At 40.4% G+C, this 21621-nt stretch overlaps 1 protein-coding gene across 1 annotated transcript in view; it reads left to right on the top strand.

Annotated features, from left to right (window-relative positions):
- Positions 1-371: 371 nt before the first annotated feature.
- Positions 372-21621, top strand: part of LOC126161311 (E3 ubiquitin-protein ligase CHIP) — a 154366-nt gene continuing 133116 nt past the window's right edge. Inside the window, exon 1 of the mRNA XM_049917065.1 lies at positions 372-648. Within this exon, the coding sequence (XP_049773022.1) occupies positions 529-648 (120 nt within the window). The 5' untranslated portion in view covers positions 372-528. The remainder of the gene's footprint in view (positions 649-21621) is intronic.

The raw sequence follows: 21621 nt of genomic DNA, 5'->3' as shown, positions 1-21621 counted from the left end.
CGTTCATGTCTGAGTATCCCATTAGTACTGTTTAATGGCTAATTAATGTACTCACGCTGAAGCCAAATAAATAAATAAAAAATACCGTTAAAAAAACAATAATTACCGAGAGTCTTGCAGCCATTCTTGAAAGGTTTTCTGAGAGCGTGAAACTTGCGTAAGAAGAATAAGTATTAATCTTCGCACATGAATGATCGCCGGTAACTATTTGCTTCCCGTCATAGAATTTGTGTGCTTGCTGAACTACAACAAGCAATAATACTATAATGACATTTCTGCTTTGCGAAATAAACGCTGCAGTATTTTACGCCACTATTAACCAGCGATTGTGTTATGTTCGATAGCGCATCAACCCAATTGGTTAATGCTCAATGCAGTGCACGCCTGCGTAGTTTTCGGAAGCTGTGAAAAAAATGGCTTTTGGGGAATAGTGTTGTTTGAGTGTTGTGGTAGATTTTTAAAATTATCGAAATAACACGTTCCAAAAAAAAAAAAAAAGAAAAAATTGTGGAGACACTTTAGGATAAAATGAGTAAATATATGTACTCCACTGCGAACTTAACAGACAAGGAGTTAAAGGACCAGGGAAACAGACTTTTCACGTTAAGGAAATACGAGGATGCAGTAAATTGTTACACTAAAGCCATCGTATGTGTTAATTCCATACTAGTCATAATTCTGCGTTCTTTTTGTAATAAGTTCTGCCTCATAACCACAGCTTACCAGCTCATTTTCATAGGAAATCGTATTTGTTGTGTGATTGTAGAACAATTATTGCTGTGTTGACTGTTTTTACTCTTACAAGCTAGGTGTGGACGAGATTCGTTCTTTGCCATCTGAAACTTAATATCGTGAGAAACACGTTGTATGTATTTTTCACCACAATTCATAGACGAGTAAGTTATTTTATTTTGGTGTAGAAGTTGGAGAAGTACACATACAGTAATGTCAGTGTGTTGCACAAAAATAAGTAATATAATTCTAGTTGTAGACTTTCACCTGGAAGCAGGAACTTCTTTATCCTGGTAAGGTTTTATACCCTAAACAGTGCGGGGGCGGGGATCTAAAAGTGTATTTAATCATTTTCTATGCATGTCGTTGCTTTACTGTCGTATTGATACTCATCCTACGATAAATTCCTGCAAGTGACAGCACTTGTGAGATTCTTTTCGTCTTTTATTTGAAGTAGATACTATAGTTATTTTCTGGAACTAGTTATGTTGATGAGTATATCCAGTTTGATACGTGGTTTTTGTCTTCTGCGGAATGTTGTTGGGTGTATCCCACAGTATTACCTCAACTCAGCTGCTTGATACTGTGATAAACCTCTTTTGAGTATCTGCTTTACATGTCATGACTGTTGAAATTTTTTACTTCTTTAGTTCAATAATTTAAGGAAGTTTCTTGCGTCGGTTTCAATAGTATCTGAAGTTATTTTTGTTCTGTTGTGATTTGTTTTCAATTACGGATGCTTTCTCAGTATAACAAGTGTTTTTTTATATGCCACTGATTGTTGCATAACATGGTCATCTTACATTATGCATTTACGGGATCAAACTTGTCTCGTGTTGCTTGTTTTTGGTAATTAAAAGTATCTAAGTGCCATCTGTTTGCTGTGGCAGTATTTACTTCTATGCCTACCTGAATTTATGGGAATTGTGTTATTGGTATTGGTATTCAAGATAGAATTCTGTGTTTCAGGGAAATGTTAAATGTGTTCCGCCGTGAGATATCTTGAGTTAACTTTGTTTAATGCTTTCTTTTATCTCATTAACTGCACAGAAGATTCTGCAGACCTTCACATAAAGCTCTAGAGGTGGAGTAACGTGCAATAAGAACTCATTTTTCAGCAACGCATATTACTTTGCTGTTGCAGAGGCATTATCAGTGACCATTAGCTTGCTGAGATTGGAAAACTTAAGAAAGTTGTGCAGGTTGTATCACTAGGTGTTTGCCATATTCTCGTGCCTCACACATTTTCCACGTCATAATAATGACATGATAGATATTATTAATATTTTTAAATGTTTTGTTACAGTCAGATACAGTTTATGATGTCTAGTCCTGTCACGTGACTGTTTAACTCTTAAGTACTATGGACGTTGACAGGAACTCAGTTACAATGGAGGGGTGTCTGAGACCATCTTTTCATTTTTTACATATAAAACCAGTGTTTTGCTGAATACATATTTTTGTGTCGGTCTTGTTATTCATTACACTTCTTATAAATAGATTTTGTGGGAACCTGGATGTTTTTCAACAACGCAGAATTTTAAACATTTAGACAAATAAAACAGCAGAATTTGCACTTTTATTTTAATATGCTTGTCACGAAAATAACAGTAGATAGTTGGCTCTGTACTCACTCACTGATTATCACCAGAGAGATATTACAGAGTTGCAAAATAAGTAGTTAGAAAAACACGCTTCATTTATAAGAAATTGGAATCAAAATCAGCTTTGAGTCTATAGCTCATCGTTTCAAAGTAGAGTGGCTATTGCATTCCATAATTCAATAAAGGGAAAAATTTTGCCACATTTTACTTATAAAAGAACAAGTAAAAACTAATTACATAGTCATATGAGGATCTGAATTATATTTCAGTCAGTTCCAACTTGCGTGCACTTCATACAGACCTTACTAGAACACTCTAAACAGATTGGAATGCCACACTGTTGGCAGGGAAATGAGAAGAACAAAAGGCATGCAAGTTTCAAACTGTTCTTACTGTGTCTGTGGCTCTTCTTGTATATGAAGTACTCTCATGATGTCACTCAACTATGGAGGCAAACGTCCTATAGAAAGCATACACTTCATATGAGGCTTAGCAAGATCTTTTGCTAGAGTCTTCATGAAGATCAATCTCATTACATCTGCCTTTGGATAAGATTGATGTACCACATAAGAATTCAACTTCTTGGGCACAAAAGAAACCAGTGTCATGTCTTCCGTGAAACCATAAACGGTTGTCTTCATATCTCATTTCTTATTAAGTAGAAACTGCTGTGATAAATCATTTTTATTTCTCTCCAGTCTGCCGACAAATGAGACTGTTTTCAAAAGTACATTGACTAGTTCTACTGATGTGTACCAGTAGTCACCTGTAATATTTCTCCAGGTCTTTTCAATAGGCTTCAACAATAATAGGACAGTGCGTGTGGGAACAATGTGACCTTTCTTATAATTTCAAAGGGTACGAACATCGCTGCCTTTTCTGGAATAAATGTATGCATTATACAAGTAATTTGTCCAAGCATCAGTCAAGCACTGAATTTTCTAGCCTTATTTTGCCAGTTTGTTTGGCATATACATTCTAAACTCACACCTTCCAGAGAAAGGTACAAGTATTTTATTGACACATACTGTTGCACTTAAAATGTAGCAAAGTTGATGGTTTTTGATGAAATGCAGAAAAATTTGTGAAATTGCTGCTGACTTGTCTACTCTTTCCTTCCTGTTGATCATATGGATTGTCAAATTGGAATGCAGTTAATAAAAACAGAAATCTTTACTGGCAGTGGATCTGGAAACACCTCTGCCTGTCCCATTGGATGCAGGTGAGCTGTAAAGTGATTCATTTCCCGAGTTGAAAATAGCTGAATACACCAGTAGAACAGTTAGTGACTTCAACATCTTGTAGATAACATAAGCGATCATTTGTGTACGGTATTCTGATCTTAAATATTTTCGGGTTCATCCATAGAATGATTTCATCTAACATATCTTAAGTAAAGAACAGTTTCCATACCTTCAAAAGGGCAGGGTTTTCTTTGAGTCTTTTCACCATCTGTACAGTCCAGGAAGCTACAAGACAATATTGTGTTGTCATGTTCTTATGTTAGCTGGTAGCTGATTTTTTCTCCAGTGGAAACATCTGTTCTTAGTGAAGAAGTAATCGTCTACATCATCATCAGCTGTCATCTTCACCACTTTCTATTTCCTGTTCTGAATTAGTGTCGTGATCACTAAAGATCTTGAAATTAGAGTCATTATCACCCTTATCTAAGTCTTTGTCTTAGGATTCCTGAGATGTTTAGAAAGAGCCACATCTGTCTTACGTAAAACACGTTCCGTAGAAGGTCCAGTCTTTCCTGCACGGAGAAATGGTGCCATTCAACAGGACAATGACACGTAAACATCATGGTATGGCTGTGAGACTTCTCAAGACCCATAAATAAGAAACAAAGAGCAGCAACAATGCAAGAGTTCTGGCACATGTAGCTTGTCAACCAATAGGAAGGTAAACAGAAGTTTCCATTTCATTTTGCAGGGGTATGTGAAATATCATCAGACAAAAAATTATAGCCATCTGAGAGACAGTCTGTAGTAGCTAGGGGTTAAAATTCCATGGTATACAGTTGGACAACAAGTTAAATGGAGTAAAGCCATAAATTGGTTGAATTAACTAAAATATTTTAATACCAGTTCTCCAAATCATAACCAGACTGTCACTTTCTAACATAACATTGACCTCGGGCTGAGATGTAGATCAATATTTGACTGCATCTATGGTTTCAGTTCACACATGTTCGCTTTCCCAACTCGCAACCAAATTGCCACCTTACTACCTAACGTAGACTTGTCAAGGAAAGCATCCAATTCCACCCATCTACACGACCCATGACATAAGTTTATTGTGTGTGACATTCTTGTGACACAGTGCTCTTGAGTTGGGTCAGCTTTGTAGATGGTGTTTTGTAGTATATAGGGCTCCCCTTGTGGAGTATATGTTCATGTTTGAAGATGAAGATGTTGGTGTTATGTGTGGTATTCAGTAATGTGGCATTGTGTAATCATTCGGTGAAGTTGTTGTTGGAAGTGTGTGCTGTATCGTCGGTGAGTTATGTTGATTTATTGTTTCGGGTATTTATTGGTTTGTGTTTGTGGTGTGTATGATTAGATTTGTGTGCTTTTTGTGGATTGAACTGTAGTAGTGTTGACAGAAAAAATTAATAATTATTCACTCCATGTTCCCCTGGGCATTGGTATGATGGGAACAATAAGTTTTTTGCAAGGGTTCAGCTTAACCCTAGCATTACCAACGTATTTTTTGTTACATGTAATACCAACGGGGGTGGGGGGGTGGGGGGGGGGGGCTCAAAGGCCCATAAAGAATACCACAATTTATTTTATCATAAATCAAGTTTATTTACTTCTGATACCTCTAATAACAATTCAAAATGCTTAGACATTGTTTTTGTATACTGGATAATAAAAGATGTTATTATAATAGGAATAAAATGAACAAATCACGAGATTCAGTTTATATATTTTTTGGAATAATGTTTCAAAATAGTGTTTTCTTATAAAAACGACTTTTTTAATTCGATACACTACATGAAGCAAACAAAATTTACTGTCTCATTCTGCAACGCATTTTTCACACAACACTGTCTTCCTGCAGTGTTTCCCACAGACGTGTTTGTGGCACTGAGAGCAGGTAACAGTTGACTTTCCCAGCTTGTTGTACTTGATCTTTTTAGATGCAGCTTCTTGGCAGCATAGGTGGCACCGTCTACGTTTTCCTGGTTCTGCTGTTGAGGATGATGGTTCTACAGAGCAGCTGAGCTTCCGTTGTGTGATGCTTTCCATTGCCATTATTACTGGCTTCTGAAGTCCATACAAATTTTGTGCCCGTTTATCTACTTGAGATCTTATTAGTTCGAGACCTAAGTTAGTGATAAAAACTCTTCTGCGGTTTAGCAAATTCTTTTTCCAATTCGGAAAGTTGAGGAGGAAGAGTGAATATGCATTTATTGCTGCTATGTCAATGAGTGTGTAGAAGAGGGACAAAGGCCATCTTCTTGTTCCTCTCTTTGTGCTGTAGTGTCTTGCCATCTGGTCTATGGTGTCCACGCCTCCCTTTGTAGAATTATAAAAAACATTTATGTTAGTCTTTTTTGAGTCTTCATTCAACACCCCTTCTGAGTGATAAGTTGAAAGCATCAACAGCAGTCGTTTTGGCTTCTCGCGGACTAGCGTTGATGCAAGAGTAACTGGTGGCCTCTGTGTCTGAGGGTCAGTATAAGCAAAGATGGAAGAGTGTAAACTGCGGCCAGTTGTAGTCTTCAGCTCTTCAGGTATGTGTCGTCTGTTAGACTGTAGGGTGCCAACAAGTGTGAGGTGAAAATCATTCCATAGAGTCTCAGCAAGCTCCACTGAAGTATAGTACCGATCTGTGGTAACATTACGGCCTGATTTTTCAATAGGTTTTATTAGTCTCTTTACAATTTCCATCGGTCCATTTGAATGCTGTGTATTTCCTGACTTGCCTGTATAGATGTCCATGCTGATCACATATCTAGTCTCAGAATCAGACAGCATTCGAATTAGAATGCCGTATTTTCCAGGTTTTTCTTTTAGAAACACCTTGAATGGACAGCGACCATTGAACAAAGACAACATCTCATCCACTGTTGTATGTAGACCAGGAATGAAATACAATGGAAGTGAAGAATTGAAGCTTTCAAAAATTTCCCTCATTGGAGCAAACTTGTCAGTCTGGCGACGAATTTCTCTTGTGTTCTTATCATCAAACCTCAATATTTTAGTCAATTCGAAAAATCGGGTCCGACTCATTGATCCATAGTACACTTGTCGGCCCTGAAGCAAAGACTTGGAAAATCTTGGACAGGTATCTTATTGTCATGATTTGAACCCATGATTAGCAAGAGTCCTATATAACAAAATAACTCATCTTCATCTGTGTGCTGAATACCTAGTCGAGAAGCCTCTTCATTTGAGTGTAGTTTTATTAGATTCATAATTTGAGGTGTAAAAAAGAGCTCTATAGCCTCTTTCGGAGACGCAATTCTTCCTTGTTGTCCTAGCCCCATTCTTTCTCGCACTATATTTTGTACAGAATGCCGATATTGTTGAGATGGCTTCGTAATATACTCTCGTCCACTTTTTGCAATGAATTTATCACATTCCGTATCATTATCATCTGGTGGATTGGCTTCAACCTCATCTTCATTCTCAGACGATGAATCAGTTCTAATTTCTTCCACATCATCATCCACTTCACTTTCCTCTAAATCTGATTCGTTCAAAACTTCTTCTAGCACTCTTTCAATGGAACTATCACGTAAACGATGTCTACTCATGTTGCTGGTTCAACAGCAGCAGAAACACTGAAAATAACAATGGTCCACTTCATAATAATATGTCTGAAGGCAACAATGCCAAAATTCGTTTCATGGTAAGAATTTGAAACGAGAGACTCAACCTCGTAAATCTTTCCTTGCTATTACCAACGGGTGGGCTTCTAAGGCCCACAGAGAATTAAATCAAGTAAATTAATTTTAATTACATTTTTATTCTGAAATTCTGTAATGACTCAATAGTACATTCAATAACGAACAATTACCTTTGCTTTCAAGTTCATATATCAAAGGGTGTGGATACAACATAGAAAAACTGAGTCAGTGGGCCTACGAGGCCCCCCCCGTTGGTAATGCTAGGGTTAATTGGTGCCTATGTGATGTGTTCTGTGTACTGAGTGTGCAAAGTTCACTAGAGTCCCAGTTTCTTGGACCATGGACCTCTGTATGTGGCCGTGCAACCATGACAATATTTGGTGATCTGTCCAATGAGGGACGTGCTTTGAGGTGTCTTAGCATAGCTGTCAGAGAGATTGTTTTACTTACATAGGGCCTACTACTACTGTTATCGTTCATTTGTATGTCTTCGAGGAGTTATTTTGTTGTTTTTTGTGGACTGTGCTTTTTCTTTCTTTTTTAAAATGTGTGTGAATGGTTGCAGTTTTTGTTCGTTCCATTTCTTTGTGGATGTTGGGTTTAGGAGTGGTATGTGGTGGGTTCGAGTTGGTGAAAGGGGGAGGGACAAGGTTGGGGTCGTTTGGATGATTTTGTTTTGTTTTTATTGTGTGTGTGTTTGCGGGGGAGGGAGGGGGGCAGGTTGTCATGGCTAACTTAATTGTTTTGTTGGTGGATTTGGCTGTTTGCAAATGTTTTGTTTTATTTGATTTTTAATGGGTTATTTATGGTTTTTTGTTTTGGTGTATTTTGTTGTTGTTGTGGTCTTCAGTCCTGAGACTGGTTTGATGCAGCTCTCCATGCTACTCTATCCTGTGCAAGCTTCTTCATCTCCCAGTACCTACTGCAACCTACATCCTTCTGAATCTGCTTAGTGTATTCATCTCTTGGTCTCCCCCTACGATTTTTACCCTCCACGCTGCCCTCCAATACTAAATTGGTGATCCCTTGATGCCTCAGAACATGTCCTACCAACTGATCCCTTCTTCTGGTCCAGTTGTGCCACAAACTTCTCTGCTCCCCAATTCTATTCAATACTTTCTCATTAGTTATGTGATCTACCCATCTAATCTTCAGCATTCTTCTGTAGCACCACATTTCGAAAGCTTCTATTCTCTTCTTGTCCAAACTATTTACTGTCCATGTTTCACTTCCATACATGGCTACACTCCATACAAATACTTTCAGAAATGACTTCCTGACACTTAAATCTATACTCGATGTTAACAAATTTCTCTTCTTCAGAAACGCTTTCCTTGCCATTGCCAGTCTACATTTTATATCCTCTCTACTTCGACCATCATCAGTTATTTTGCTCCCCAAATAGCAAAACTCCTTTACTACTTTAAGTGTCTCATTTCCTAATCTAATTCCCTCAGCATCACCCGACTTAATTCGACTACATTCCATTATCCTCGTTTTGCTTTTGTTGGTGTTCATCTTATATCCTCCCTTCAAGACACCATCCATTCCGTTCAACTGCTCTTTCAAGTCCTTTGCTGTATGTGACAAAATTACAATGTCATCGGCGAACCTCAAAGTTTTTATTTCTTCTCCATGGATTTTAATTCCTACTCCGAATTTTTCTTTTGTTTCCTTTACTGCTTGCTCAATATACAGATTGAATAACATCAGGGAGAGGCTACAACCGTGTCTTACTCCCTTTCATGTCCCTCGACTCTTATAACTGCCATCTGGTTTCTGTACATATTGTAAATAGCCTTTCGCTCCCTGTATTTTACCCCTGCCACCTTTAGAATTTGAAAGAGAGTATTCCAGTCAACATTGTCAATAGCTTTCTCTAAGTCTACAAGTGATAGAAACGTAGGTTTGCCTTTCCTTAATCTTTCTTCTAAGATAAGTCGTAAGGTCAGTATTGCCTCACGTGTTCCAACATTTCTACGGAATCCAAACTGATCTTCCCCGAGGTCGGCTTCTACTAGTTTTTCCATTCGTCTGTAAAGAATTCGTGTTAGAATTTTGCAGCTGTGGCTTATTAAACTGATTGTTCAGTAATTTTCACATCTGTTAACACCTGCTTTCTTTGGGATTGGAATTATTATATTCTTCTTGAAGTCTGAGGGTATTTCGCCTGTTTCATACATCTTGCTCACCAGATGGTAGAGTTTTGTCAGGACTGGCTTTCCCAAGGCCGTCAGTAGTTCCAATGGAATGTTGTCTACTCCGGGCGCCTTGTTTCGACTGAGGTCTTTCAGTGCTCTGTCAAACTCTTCACGCAGTATCGTATCTCCCATTTCATCTTCATCTACATCCTCTTCCATTTCCATAATATTGTCCTCAAGTGCATCGCCCTTGTATAGACCCCTCTATATACTCCTTCCACCTTTCTGCTTTCCCTTCTTTGCTTAGAACTGGGTTTCCGTCTGAGCTCTTGATGTTCATACAAGTGGTTCTCTTATCTCCAAAGGTCTCTTTTATTTTCCTGTAGGCAGTATCTATCTTACCCCAAGTGAGATAAGCCTCTACATCCTTACATTTGTCCTCTAGCCATCCCTGCTTAGCCATTTTGCACTTCCTGTCGATCTCATTTTTGAGATGTTTGTATTCCTTTTTGCCTGCTTCATTTACTGCATTTTTATATTTTCTCCTTTCATCAATTAAATTCAATATTTCTTCTGTTACCCAAGGATTTCTACTAGTCCTCGTCTTTTTACCTACTTGATCCTCTGCTGCCTTCACTACTTCAACCCTCTAAAGCTACCCATTCTTCTTCTACTGTATTTCTTTTCCCCATTCCTGTCAATTGTTCCCTTATGCTCTCCCTTGGTGTATAGTTTATGTTTTGGTGTATAGTTTATTTTAATTGTTTAAATGAATGAGGGCACTGGTTTTGGGTTTTTGTTTGCGGGGTTTTGGTATCGTTGACTTCATTCGAGTTATATAGGTAAAGAAAATTTTGCAACACCATGTTTTGGAGTTGTGTGTGTTGATTTTTTTGTATCGAGGGATTGTTAGAGCTGTGTAGGTAAATTGAAATGTAAGTTTCGTTTCTAGTGTTATCTACATCTACATCCATACTCCGCAAGTCATCTTGACGGTGTGTGGCGGAGGGTACCTTGAGTACCTCTATTGGTTCTCTCTTCTATTCCAGTCTCGTTTGTGGAAAGGATTGTTGGTATGCCTCTGTGTGGGCTCTAATCTCTCTGATTTTATCGTCATGGTCTCTTCGCGAGATATACGTAGGAGGGAACAATATACTGTTTGACTCCTCGGTGAAGGTATGTTCTTGAAACTTCAACAAAAGCCCGTACTGAGCTACTGAGCGTCTCTCTTGCAGAGTGTTCCACTGGAGTTTATCTATCATCTCCGTAATGCTTTCACGAATACTAAATGATCCCGTAACGAAGTGTGCTGCTCTCCGTTGGATCTTCTCTATCTCTTCTATCAACCCTATCTGGTACGGATCCCACACTGCTGAGCAGTATTCAAGCAGTGGGCGAACAAGCGTACTGTAACCTACTTCCTTTGTTTTTGGATTGCATTTCCTTAGGATTCTTCCAATGAATCTGTCTGGCATCTGCTTTACCGACGATCAACTTTATATGATCATTCCATTTTAAATCATTCCTAATGCATACCTTAATGGCATACTCCCAGATAATTTATGGAATTAACTGCTTCCAGTTGCTGACCTGCTATATTGTAGCTAAATGATACAGGATCTTTCTTTCTATGTATTCGCAGCACATTACACTTGTCTTCATTTAGATTCAGTTGCCATTCCCCGCACCATGCGTCAATTCGTTGCAGATGCTCCTACATTTCAGTACAATTTCCCATTGTTACAACCTCTCGATATACTACAGTATCATCCGCAAAAAGCCTCATTGAACTTCCGATGTTATCCACAAGGTCATTTACCGTATTTACTCGAATCAAAGCCGCACTCGAATCTAAGCCGCACCTGAAAAATGAGACTCGAAATAAAGGAAAAAAAATTCCCGAATCTAAGCCGCACCTGTAATTTTAGACTCGAAATTCAAGGGGAGAGAAAAGTTTTAGGCTGCATCTCCAAATCGAAACAAAGTTGGTCCATTGTAATATGAGACACAATTTAGGTCGAATGAATGACGATACAGCTACAGTAGTTTGGTTCGACTCGTAAGCACAGCAGTTAAGCTTTACCAGGTAGCCATTGCTATGCGTCAGGCGCTCCGTCCGTATTTATTCGGGTACCCTTCCTTTTTCACGTGCTTCGTCTGGTTTGAATCGATTGCTTAGTTTGCTTCGATCTGATATTTGCCGTTTTCTTCGTTATAGGTGTTTACGTCACTCTTTAAGCTGAAAATGCATTACTGTACTGTGTCATGCATTGTTTGTCGCATTCTGATTGTGCCTGTTTACGACCTGTTGCGGCTCGCGGCATGGCTTGCTTTTGTGCGTGCTACCGCCGCTTACAAAAAAAAAGGAGGGAGAGAGGAATCGTCTCATTAGCGAAACAATGGCAAGAGACTGCTATTTGTTGTTACTTACACTGCTGCTTTCTTTGATAATGATCAACAAGAACCAAATAATAGACTGCGTATGACAGAACATGTTCTGAATGAGAGTTAGGTGAAAATTTTTCTCCGTTTGAAAATCTTTGGGGCCGCTTCTTTAGTACATCAAATTCTGCACAGAAATTAGTCATCTTAGGTTTAAAAATCTAGTCAGTTGCCGTGCTTTATCTCTGACTGTATCACTATTAGGCATAAGAATAATACGAATACAAACATGGCACGATACGTATATTCTTTCGCGTTTGCTGTTGTCTCACTCTAGTTTCGCATTTATTAGGCAGACAGGATTTAAATGAGATAGCAGCAAACATGAAAAATACGTGGCAAAATGTTTATATTCGTATTATTCTTATGGTGAAGAGAATACTGCGTGTGATTTACATTTCATCAGGTTCCTATTACGAATCATCTCTTCTCAGAGGTAGGAAAAAATTGAGAACGTAGAGTTGGCCATATTGACAAACAACCCAAACAGTCTTGCCAGTCGGATTTTCATAGTACATTGAAATTCTGCTACATTCGAAGATGAACAATACGGAATTTGTATTTACTTCGTTGGATAATGTATGAAAATGCAGTGGTCGAAACTTGGGGCGGAGAAAAAAAGCTCGTCTTGCAACCTCCTTTTCTTTTTACTGGCGCAGAGGTTTTGGCGCCAGTACTTATCTTTGTGCCTACAACGCTTGCCTGTGTAGCGCTACATATATTCGACGGCAGAAGTTAGTTGTGGCGGCACCTACCAACATTTTTCAGAACCTCCGCTTGCTTTGCACTCGATTCTAAGCAGCAGCTGGTTTTTTGGATTACAAAAAGCGAAAAAAAAGTGCGGCTTGGATTCGAGTAAATACGGTATATATATTGTGAATAGCAACGGTCCTACGACACTCCCCTGCGGCACACCTGAAATTGAGAATGACATGCTGCGTTCTGTTATCTTGGAACTCTTTAATCAAATCACACAATTGGTCTGAAAGTCCATATGCTCTTACTTTGTTCATTAAACGACTGTTGGGAACTGTATCAAACGCCTTGCTGAAGTCAAGAAACATAGCATCTATGCGGGAACCCGTGTCTATGGCCCTCTGAGTCTCGTGGACGAATAGCGCGAGCTGGATTTCACACGATCGTTTTTTTCGAAACCCATGCTGATTCCTACAGAGTAGATTTCTATTCATTATACTCTAACATAATACGTGTTCCAAAATTCTACAACTGATCGACGTTCAAGATATAGGTCTATAGTTTTGCACATCTGTTCGACGTCCCTTCTTGAAAACGGGGATGACCTGTGCCCTTTTCCAATCCTTTGGAACGTTTGGAACGCTACGCTCTTCTAGAGACCTACGGTACACCACTGCAAGAAGGGGGGCTAGTTCCTTCGCGTACTCTGTGTAAAATCGAACTGGTATCCCATCAGGTCCAGCGTATGTTGAGAATTCTTTTGTTAGATTTGGTGGATACTATTTGTTTCGAGGTGGTGCTGTTTCTCGTATTGTTGTGTATTTAGGGTGTCCCCGTCCTAAACCCCATACTGATTGCAGTTGTCCCATTATTTTCATTTTATTGCTGGAGTGAAATATTCTTGTGTCATTCCATGAAAACACGGGAGAACTGCTGGATATCAGTAACGTCCTGCCACGATATTTCGGCGCAGAGTCTTCTGGCCGTCTTCAGGTGAGTATCACTGTAGTAGTACTGGCGAGTACACGCTGAGCTCTGCTATTTAAAGCCATACTGAGGTGACATTGCGCATGCGCTGCTCAGCATGCGCGTTCATAACAACTCCATGCGCTGTGCCTCGCACCTTCCATGGTGAAAGCTTGGCCTATTGATATCAGGTCGATTTTCATCTTTATGCAGATAACTATGTTGATTACGAAGTTTCTCTATTACAGGATTCCAAGCAGAGTTTAGCTGATAACCGCTATCTCGATTGATGAGAGTCTCATTGTCAGACAATCGTATTTCCACAGATTCATTGATAATTGAGCTCCAAAAGTTTGATGTATGGGACAAAATTTTTTTGTCGTCGTAATTCATGGAATGGTCTGTGGAAATACAATGTTTGGCGATTGCGGACTTGGTGGATTGGAGAAGGCAAGTATGCCGTTGGTGTTCCACAATGCATTCCTGCACAGTTCGTTTTGTTTGCCGTATATATGATTTGCCACATTTACACGGAATTTTGTAAACACGTGATTTATGCAGGCCCAGGTCGTCTTTAATGGATCCCACCAATGATGAAATTTGGGAAGGAGGGCGAAAGATGACTCTCACTTGATACTTTCTCAATATTCTGCCTATCCGTGAAGAAATATTCCCAATAAATCGTAGATAAGCAGTCGACCTGAAGGCCTCTTCCTTTTCCTTGTTCCATTGTTTGTAGGTCTGCATCACTCTGTTCACTTGCCTAATTGAAAAGCCATTCTTCAGAAATACTTTTTGCCGGTGTTCCAGTTCTGCTTGAAGACTGTAGGCATCTGAGATGGTATGGGCACGGTGGATCAAGGTTTTGAGAATGCCCATTGTTTGTGCTGGATGGTGGCAACTAGTAGCTTGTAGGTACAGGTCTGTATGAGTGGGCTTTCTGTACCCTGAGTGACCAAGTGTGCCATCACTCTTACGTCGCACCAAGATGTCTAAAATGGCAGACAACCATTTTTCTCAATCTCCATGGTAAACTTTATGTTTTCATGTATGGAGTTCATGTGACGTAAAAATTCTTGGAGACAGTCCAGACCATGAGGCCTCACTATGAAAGTGTTGGCAACGTATCGCCAAAATACTATCGGTTTAAAAGTGGCAGAGTCGAGTGCTCTCTCCTCAAAATCTTCCATAAAAAGATTGGCCATCAGGGGAGACAAAGGACTCCCCATGGCGACACAGTCATATTGTTTGTAAAATTCATTGTTAAATATAAAATATGTAGAGGAGAGAGTGTGCTCAAACAATGCTGTAATGTCTACACCAAACATATTGCCAATGAGGTGTAGTGAGTCCACAAGAGGCACCTTTGTGAAAAGTGAAACCACATCAAGACTGACCAATAAGTCGTTACTTTCCAGTTGTAGTGACTGAAGTCGGCTGATAAAATCACTAGAATTCTTTATGTGATGTGGACACTTGCTGGTTTGAGCAAAGATGCCAAGAATTTTGCTAGGTCATAGGTGGCTGCTCCAATGTTATTCTCAATTGGACGTAATGGCAAATTTTCCGTGTGGATCTTAGGCAGTCCATATAGTCTAGGTGGAACTGAACTGTTTGGTTTCAGTCTCTTGATGACCTCTTTCGGTAGAGAACTATTTGATAAAAGTTCTGCTGTTTTTCGCACCACTCGGCTCGTGGGATCCATATCGATTTTGCTATACGTTGAATCACATAATAAAACATTGATCTTATTAATATAGTCATCCCTTGGTATGAGGACAGTGGCGTTTCCTTTGTCCATGTCACACCATCCAGCTAGCATCTTTCGCTCTCCTTCCAAAATTTCACCTGTGGTGGAATCCGTTAAAGACGACCTGGGCCTGCGTAAATTAGGTGTTTACAAAATTCCATGTGAATGCGGAAAATCATATATAGGGCAAACAACACGACTTGTGCAGGAACGCATTGTGGAACACCAATGGCATACTTGCCTTTTCCAATCCACGAAGTCCGCAACCGCCGAACATTGTATTTCCACAGACCGTTCCATGAATTACGATGACACAAAAATTTTGGCCCATACATCAAACTTTTGGAGCTCGATTATCAATGAATCTGTGGAAGTAAGATTGTCTGATGAGACTCTCATCAATCGAGATAGCGGTTATCAGCTAAACTCTGCTTGGAATCCTGTTACAGAGAAACTTCGTAGTCGACGTAGTTATCTGCATTAAGATGAAAATCGACCTGATATCGATACGCCAAGCTTTCACCATGGAAGGTGTGAGGCGAAGCGCACGGAGTTGTTATGAGCGCGCACGCTGAGCAGCGCATGCGCAATGTCACCTCAGTATGGCTTTAAATAGCAGAGCTCAGCACGTACTCGCCAGTACTACTACAGTGGTACTCACCTGAAGATGCCCAGAAGACTCTGCGCCGAAATATCATGGCAGGACGTTACTGATATCTGGCAGTTCTCCCATATTTTATGGAACAATCAGTATGCCGGGAAAGCTTTAAACATCACATTCTTGTGTCGTTTCTATTTTTGTTCGCATGTGTATATCATGATTTTATGGTTACCATATGGTGTATGCTGGAAGGAGGGTGTCTGCCATCTTGACATCATTTCTCAAAGCAGACAGGTGGAATCAGACACTTCTGTAATGCCATTTAGACTTAGGGCTGCACAATGGATCAGTCTGCTATCATTATGCGTGCTTCAATAAGATATATTGTCAGTGTTCTTTTCTCTTTCTGTTTGCATACGTATGACGCCACATGTCACACAATCATTGTATTGTGGGATGAAGCAGAGATCTGCTAGCAGTAGGTTCAGTTGACCCATTTGGTCAATTGAACCTACTGAATCTAGATTGACATAATACTGTTGTGGCGCTTGCTTGTTTTACTGCTAGGATATGGTTTTTCCAGGTTAGATTTGAAACCTCTATTAATATAAGTTGAATATCTGGAATATCCTTATTTAAAAGAACTATCATCCCTATCTGACTTGTTCAATATAGAGCCTAAAAAATTCAAAGAACGTGTTCCAACTTGTACGGCTGCCTTATGTATTCCCTGGCTGTCTGTTTTAAAACTTATAATTAAAAATCTGAGGAGTTTTTGTTCGAGTTCCTGTTTACAGAGGTTGTGGCCGCATCTTGGTGGAAGTCAGCAAAATAGGTGTGGTGCTTTGTTGCAGAACTGTGCTTTCAAATTCTGAATTTTTTTCTCTTTTATTCATTGCTACTTAACCAGCCTGTTTTGTAAGTTTTAATAATGTTGTGATTTTTATGTGGCTGTATCTGGAATGCCATTTAATTTGTTATGAAATTTTAGGAGCAAGAGGAATGTTCACTACTAGTTGCCAGCTTTGGCCAGCGGCGTTAATGTTATGGTTATTGTCACATCACCTTTTGGTGCATGTATTCATACGTTTTTTGTTAATTGACAAAGCCAATGAATTTGGAAAAAAAGAATGATCCTTGTGACATACTGATATGTAGCTTGACCTGACATGTAGGTTCGATTGGAAGCTGACATTCTGTTGTAAGTTGGCGAAGCCAATGAGTGGGATACTATAAAAGCCTGGTAGTTGTGACGGCTGGTCTGTACCTTAGCCCACCTAAAAAAAAAAAAAAAAAAAAAAAAAAGTAACATCATTTTATAGTTGCCATATTGTTTATGGTGTTTGTGGCATGTTTCCTATGTAACTGGTCAAAGCTTATGACTTGAATTGCTTCATTGGAAGTGTTCGGTTCCATCCTACCGCTTTGGCCCGTGATGTAATGGTGTTGTGTGTGACGTCACTAAGGTTCGGTGTTTTTGAGTTGGTTCGTGTTTGTAGTTGTCATGTTGTTGTATTTCATGGTGCCTTCTATCGGATGTGATGTGTTGAGTTTAAATTGTGCTATTGTATTCATTTGAGTATTGGTTGTAACTGTGGTAATGTGGATTTATTTGAGTTTGGTTAGTCAGTGCTGTAACATTGGTTTGGAAGTGTTTGCTTTGTTTTCAATTAGTTGTTATGTTTTTTTCCTTTTTTATGTGTTGGTGAAACATGAAAAAAATTCTGACTGGAGGCAGACTTCCTGCATACTGAATGCCTTCATGTCCAGCACTGCAAATTACGGATAAAGCTAGATTAACAGCCTCTCATTGCTTGCCTTTATATTGAAAACTAACTATATGTCTTCTGTGCGAATTACATTAAACTTTTGATAACACACACTATTATGTCCTGTACTTTTTGTCCACCTTATGCCTTGCATGTCCTTGTAGTGATATAACATTATATTGGTGTCTTTGTATCTCACTGTTCTCCATTAACCTCGTTGCAAAGGTCGCCAAATGTTTGGCTATTTGTGCACGACTCATGGCCAGACCCAAACTTCCATATGCCATCAACCATGAATCTACGACCTGACTTGTACATCTATTATGTATGTTCCTTACAGGTGAGACATTTTACTTGAAAGTCGCTTGCCTGGTGTTGGCGGATAAATACGATGTTGCAGTGCCTATGTTATTCTAAATTACGATGCAGTTCGGAATAACGTAGGCACACATGTCCAAAGGAACAGGCACAGTGGCGACTACAGCCGTTACGAAATATATTAAATGTATCCGCAGTTACGAATATGGACAACCAACATCTGTAGAATGGAATGATGACAACGGAAGTTGTCTGGCACAAATTTTCATTGTCGTCACTCCATTATACTTGTAGTGGTTGTCCATATTTGCAGTTCCGAATACATTTCATGTATTTCTTATATTTCTTAATGGCTGTAGTTGCCACAGTGCCTGTTCCTGCACATGTCCAAAAGAATTTTGCATTATAATTCAGAATAACACAGGCACTGCAATAAGGTGTTCTCAAAAAAAGTTTTGCACCACACTCAAAACTTCCATAGTTTCTGTTTTTATTTTTCATAGATACTCTTTTGCCCACAGGAGCTCGCTATGTACAGTCAAAGAATTGTGTAGTGGAGGTAGAAGTAAACCTGCATTGTTAATCAGTGTGGTAAAATGCACTGTGTTTCCAATCTTCTAGTGGCTCAGAGGGAAGCAGCTGGTTTGTTGGTTAGCAATGCAGGAGAGAGGGGTGGCGCACAATGAAGGTGACAGGGAGACGTGAATTGTGAGTCGGTGGTAGGACAAAGGAAGTGGAACCTTCCGAGTGGAAGATGTGGGGACCGTGGGTTAACACTGATTAAGACCGAGAGGATTGCAGGAGCGAAGGATGTGTTGTAAGAGTAGTTCCCGTGTGCGCAGTACTGAGAATCTAGTAGTGCAGGGAACGATCTAGATGGCTCAAGTTGTGAATCAGCCATTGACATTGGGATGTTGTGCTCAGCTGCATGTTGTGTCAAAATCATCATGCCTCAAAGTTAAGGACATCCACCCAACATCATCCTCACTCCTCTTAATGTGGTGTTCCGTTGCCACCCAACCTACACAACATCCTAGCCCTCCATGTGCCAGTCCCACTCCCAACCCCTTGCCATACTGCGAAAGACCCAGGTGCAAGACTTGCCTAATCCACTCACACAGCACTTACTACTCCAGTTGTCACATGCTTTCCGTATCCCATCAGAAGTAAGGTTACAAGTGAAAGCAGCTATGTCATATACCAACTCTGCTGCAGCCATTGCAAAGTTTTTTATGCCAATATAACTGTTGTCCCTTCCTCTATCCTATCACTGCCTCCCAATCCATGTTGCCATGTCACGTTCATCGTGTACTGCTTCCCTCTGGCTCCAACACCCTCCCGCATTCCTAATTGGCAAACCAGCTGCCTCGCACTTAGCTGCCAGATACCCAACCCCAACCTCAACCCCTCTTCCTGCCTTCTACCTCTCACTTCCTCTACTCACTCCATCGGAAACACCCTCACCCCATGCTAGTCCAGCTGCAGAACTGCAAGCCTTACACTGTTTCCAGCTAGCACTATGTAAGAGCACAGGCACGTGTTTGTCTATTTGTATACTAACTGCATGTGTGTATTTGTACTCTTAACTTGAGAAAGAATTTATTCTGAAAGCTAGCAGGTTTTCTTGCTTTTTATTGTGTACCTGTCAATGGCTCAATGATTCCCTGCATTTGCATGAATGATGTCCTTTATTCCTAAAGTATTTACAGTCTACCAGAACTTTCCTACTATAATTTATGTAAGTTGGCAAAGACTTAGGACTGGTAATGTTTTCTTTGAAAATAACTATTTATAAATTAAGCACTCGTGCAGTTACTTTTTTCATTACCTTGTTTTCTTCTTTACCATTTCTGTTGGAACAGTTGTCTGCAGGTACCTTTAATTTCTTCATACCTTGAAGTGTTTTATTCATCTGTGACATTATTTCCAGAATCTCGTTATACTTGTTATGAAATCTTTGATTCCATTTCATCTCTTTTGAACTATAGGCTACTGACTTTTCCAGCTACAAAAGTGATTGTTTTAAATCATCAGTGAATCATGAGGTTATATTGGCTCTTTGTAAAGTATGTTGTAGTCTAACTTCCAGCTCTAAATTAGGGTGGTAGCACTGAAACTGGTTGTTGCAGAAACTCACTATTGTTTTAGATCTACTGATGTGCAGGGTGGGCTGGATAGATTTATAACTTTATGCAGCATGGTTGAGGGGGCAGGGGAGGGGGGTCAGGGCAGCAGTTGCATAGGTTAGGCATCTGACACAGCAGTACTGCAGCTGGTGAAGAGTGGCAGACAATGATGATGATGATGATGATGATGATGATGATGATGATGTGGGTGTGTTGATTGAGAGGGGTGACAAGACAGAGGAAGGAGAGACTATTGGTAAGAGGGTGTGGGGAAAGTGCATTAACAGAGATTGGCTCCCAAAGCAGGTGGTGCAGGAGCGACAGGGAGGGAAATGCCCCACCATCAAGGGGGCAGGTGTAGTCTTCCGGCTCTGAGAAGTGACTTGGGTCGGCGGTGCTGATGGTGCCAGAACAGTTGTACCGGCAGCGTAAGACGATGTCATACGCACAGGATGCAGGCGTTTAAATTTCCTCTTAGCCTCAACAGTAGGTCAGTCGGTCCAGGGCTTGGTACTGCATGATTTTCCTCCCTTTCTGGAGAATCCTGCAGTCTGGCAAGCAAGGCGAATGGTGCTCTCCGCAGTTGACACAGATGGGTGGCGGTGCACATGGAGTATTGGGATGTGATGGGCGTCCACAATCTCGGCATGTGATGCTGGAAGTACAACAGGAAGACATATGGCACTGCACAGGGGGCGGGATATAGGGCTTTACATCACAGCGGTTTGAGACGCAACCATTGAAATAGAGCATGTTTTGCCACTGGGTGGTCAACTTTGTTCTTGACTGCAGATTTTGCCAGTGATCATTCATTCCAGAGTTGCATATGTAACCCCTCCCCCCTGCTGCATCTCCTGCTGCCTGCCTCTTTCTGGGATTCACACTCATCCTCAGTAACGGAGACTGAGTTAGTGAAGTCCTCCCAGCCAGGGAAACCCAAGGAGCAGTGAGAGAAATCCAATAACAAAACGCCTAAGACCAAGGAAATTGCAGTGGCACCCACACTACCGCTACCTACAAGCTCCGTGTCTGAGGATGGGGTGGTGATTTTGGCGTCTGCTGAGGACCTAGATCTCGCCAGACCATCAGACACAGTGGATATAGACTGCTCAGGCAATAAGTCAGTGGCAGCAGGTGACTCTGAGGTGTAAACTGCCTCATTGAATATTCCATGCCTTCACAGTCTCACGATGATGTCATCCTCCAGTGGAATTGTGGAGGTTGTTTCCACCGCCTGGCTGTGCTACTGCAACTGTTAAGCTTTACACCTGCTCTCTGCATTGCCCTCCAGGAAACCTGGTTCCCGGCAATGCAGACCCCCAGCCCTCCATGGCTATAATGGATATTACAGGAACTGTAGCGACTATAATTGAGTGTAAGGTGGGGTTTGCGATAATGTCCTAAACTCAATCTGTAGTGACACTGTGCCCCTTCAAAACCCTCTTGAAGCTGTGGCCATCAGAATAAGGACGATGCAGGAAATAACTATCTGCAATGTAAATCTTCCTCCAGATGGTGCAATACCCTTGAATGTATTAGCTGCACTGATTGATCAACTCCCTAAGCTTTTCCTACTTTTTGGAGATTTTAGTGCCCATAACCGTTTGTGGGG

Source organism: Schistocerca cancellata, chromosome 2 (assembly GCF_023864275.1).
Source record: "Schistocerca cancellata isolate TAMUIC-IGC-003103 chromosome 2, iqSchCanc2.1, whole genome shotgun sequence".
Lineage (NCBI taxonomy): Eukaryota > Metazoa > Arthropoda > Insecta > Orthoptera > Acrididae > Schistocerca > Schistocerca cancellata.
This window is presented reverse-complemented; position numbering and strand designations above follow the sequence as displayed.